We start from the raw sequence: 1,832 nt of genomic DNA on the forward strand, positions 1-1,832 counted from the left end.
GGTCAGCCTCGCCAATAACAAATGACAATTATTTTACATTGCGATTAACTTTGGTCTAGTAACAAGTTTAACAAGCCTCGGCATCAATTAGCAAAGATCAAATATAATAACAATATGTCAATGCTAAAATATATGGACATCAACGTCAAATGATTACTATAATGTCAGCAAAACTCAATTAAAATATACATAAGGAAAAATTGCAACGAATGTTATATGAAGGTCCGCCCCAAATATTAAACAATCATGTGCCAGTGATTATAATAACCGGCAACGTTTGGAGTGAAAAATTGGACTTCATAAAACTCAATGAGAACAAAAAAACGAGAGACGTTCAACGACTTTTTCCATCTTCAAGTAACGAGGAAAAAGACGAGTTTTTCACATTAAAGAACAACAACAACTTTGTATACAATGGGAAAGCTTTTGTACAATTACTGTGTTAGTAATTATTTGCTTTGGCATAAATGTTCTAAAACAAATCGCCTATTCTTGTCGGGTTCTGAATCTATAGCTATTGATATCATTGTGCCAATTTGTAGTTCGAGCACCCTTGAAATATTATTTACATTTCATAACACGAGATCTGAACAAGGCCTAACCGCTATCCTGTGAAACAGCAGGTGCTGTAGATTTAGTAAACGCCATTGTCGGATAGGTGTATGTTAAAATGAACTTAATATCCTGGTCAGGAATGTCTTCCATTTCTAATATTCTTTTAACGCTATTTCCCAATTCGCACATCGGCGCTTTCTCCTTATCAAACGCTAGCTTCAAATATTCGAGATATTTGGATGATGTCTTGAAAAGGTCTTTATACTGCTTCAATGAAAATTCCAAGTCAACTCCAAGGCCTTTTATCCTCTCTTTGGTGTCAGTTTTCAGCCTATCGAATATGCTATCGTAATTTTCAAATGAATGAAAAGAAGCATTCGAAGATTTGATTGTTCGTAAGAATTGTTTTTCAGCCTCTATGATACTGACTCGTTTGCTTTGCGGTTCGTTTATTTTTCTGATAAAAGATGGACAGTAGCCGTATATTACGCAACATCCTCTTGGTTTTAAGACTCGATAACATTCAGTTTCAAATGTTGTCAGATCAAGCCAGTGTATTGCCATAGCACATGTAACAAGATCTACACTTTCATCTTCAACAGGAAAGAAATTGTCACGTACAAGACGAAATTCCACATTTTTGTTAGGGTTGTGCTCGTTTGCATGTTTTATCTGAGAATCACTTACATCAATTCCTAATATAGATTCAAAGTAAGATGCAAACATGTGGGTACTTTGTCCGGCTCCACAGCCAACATCAAGCATTTTCTTCAGTCTTCCGTTCTCGGAGTTATTGTCCTTCTGTTTGTGGATGTATTTCATAATTACTTCCGATATAAAACTGGGATACGATGGCCTATGTTGAACATAGAATTTCGTTATCTCCTCGCCATTGAAGAAATGTGAGTAAGCCATCCTAAATCCGTTCGATAAATGAATAAATACAGAATCAATAATCTAATCACATCAAATATAATATATTAATAGTCGGTGACTAGTTCTGAGTACCCTCTTCATTCTTAAATTATCAGTTTTATAGCATCAATCACTTTGGCATGACACTTAGGCCATCGTCCCTACGCTCGTAATGTACGAAGAAGGGTGCCTGCTTATACGCATATCGTTAACCAAATAACTTAGATAGGCATAACGGAAGCACGTATTTTTTCAGTATATATAAAGTTTTGTCATCGAATCCGTTAGTAAATGATCCACTGCATTAAACAAATGTGTTTTCCATCTCCAAGTAACGAGGAGAAAGACGAGTTTTTCACATT

General features: G+C 35.5%; 1 protein-coding gene across 1 annotated transcript; it reads right to left on the reverse strand.

Annotated features, from left to right (window-relative positions):
• Positions 1-597: 597 nt before the first annotated feature.
• Positions 598-1,470, reverse strand: LOC120334108 (putative methyltransferase DDB_G0268948). The gene has a single exon (XM_078109449.1). It carries the CDS (start codon positions 1,468-1,470, stop codon positions 598-600), a length of 873 nt encoding a protein of 290 aa, XP_077965575.1.
• Positions 1,471-1,832: the final 362 nt, after the last annotated feature.

The sequence above is a fragment of the Styela clava genome, chromosome 15 (assembly GCF_964204865.1).
Source record: "Styela clava chromosome 15, kaStyClav1.hap1.2, whole genome shotgun sequence".
Classification (NCBI taxonomy): Eukaryota; Metazoa; Chordata; class Ascidiacea; order Stolidobranchia; family Styelidae; genus Styela; species Styela clava.

Bases quoted from the DNA above. Each gene is read 5' to 3' on its own strand.
- LOC120334108 (XM_078109449.1), bottom strand. From the start codon at position 1,470: ATGGCTTACTCACATTTCTTCAATGGCGAGGAGATAACGAAATTCTAT.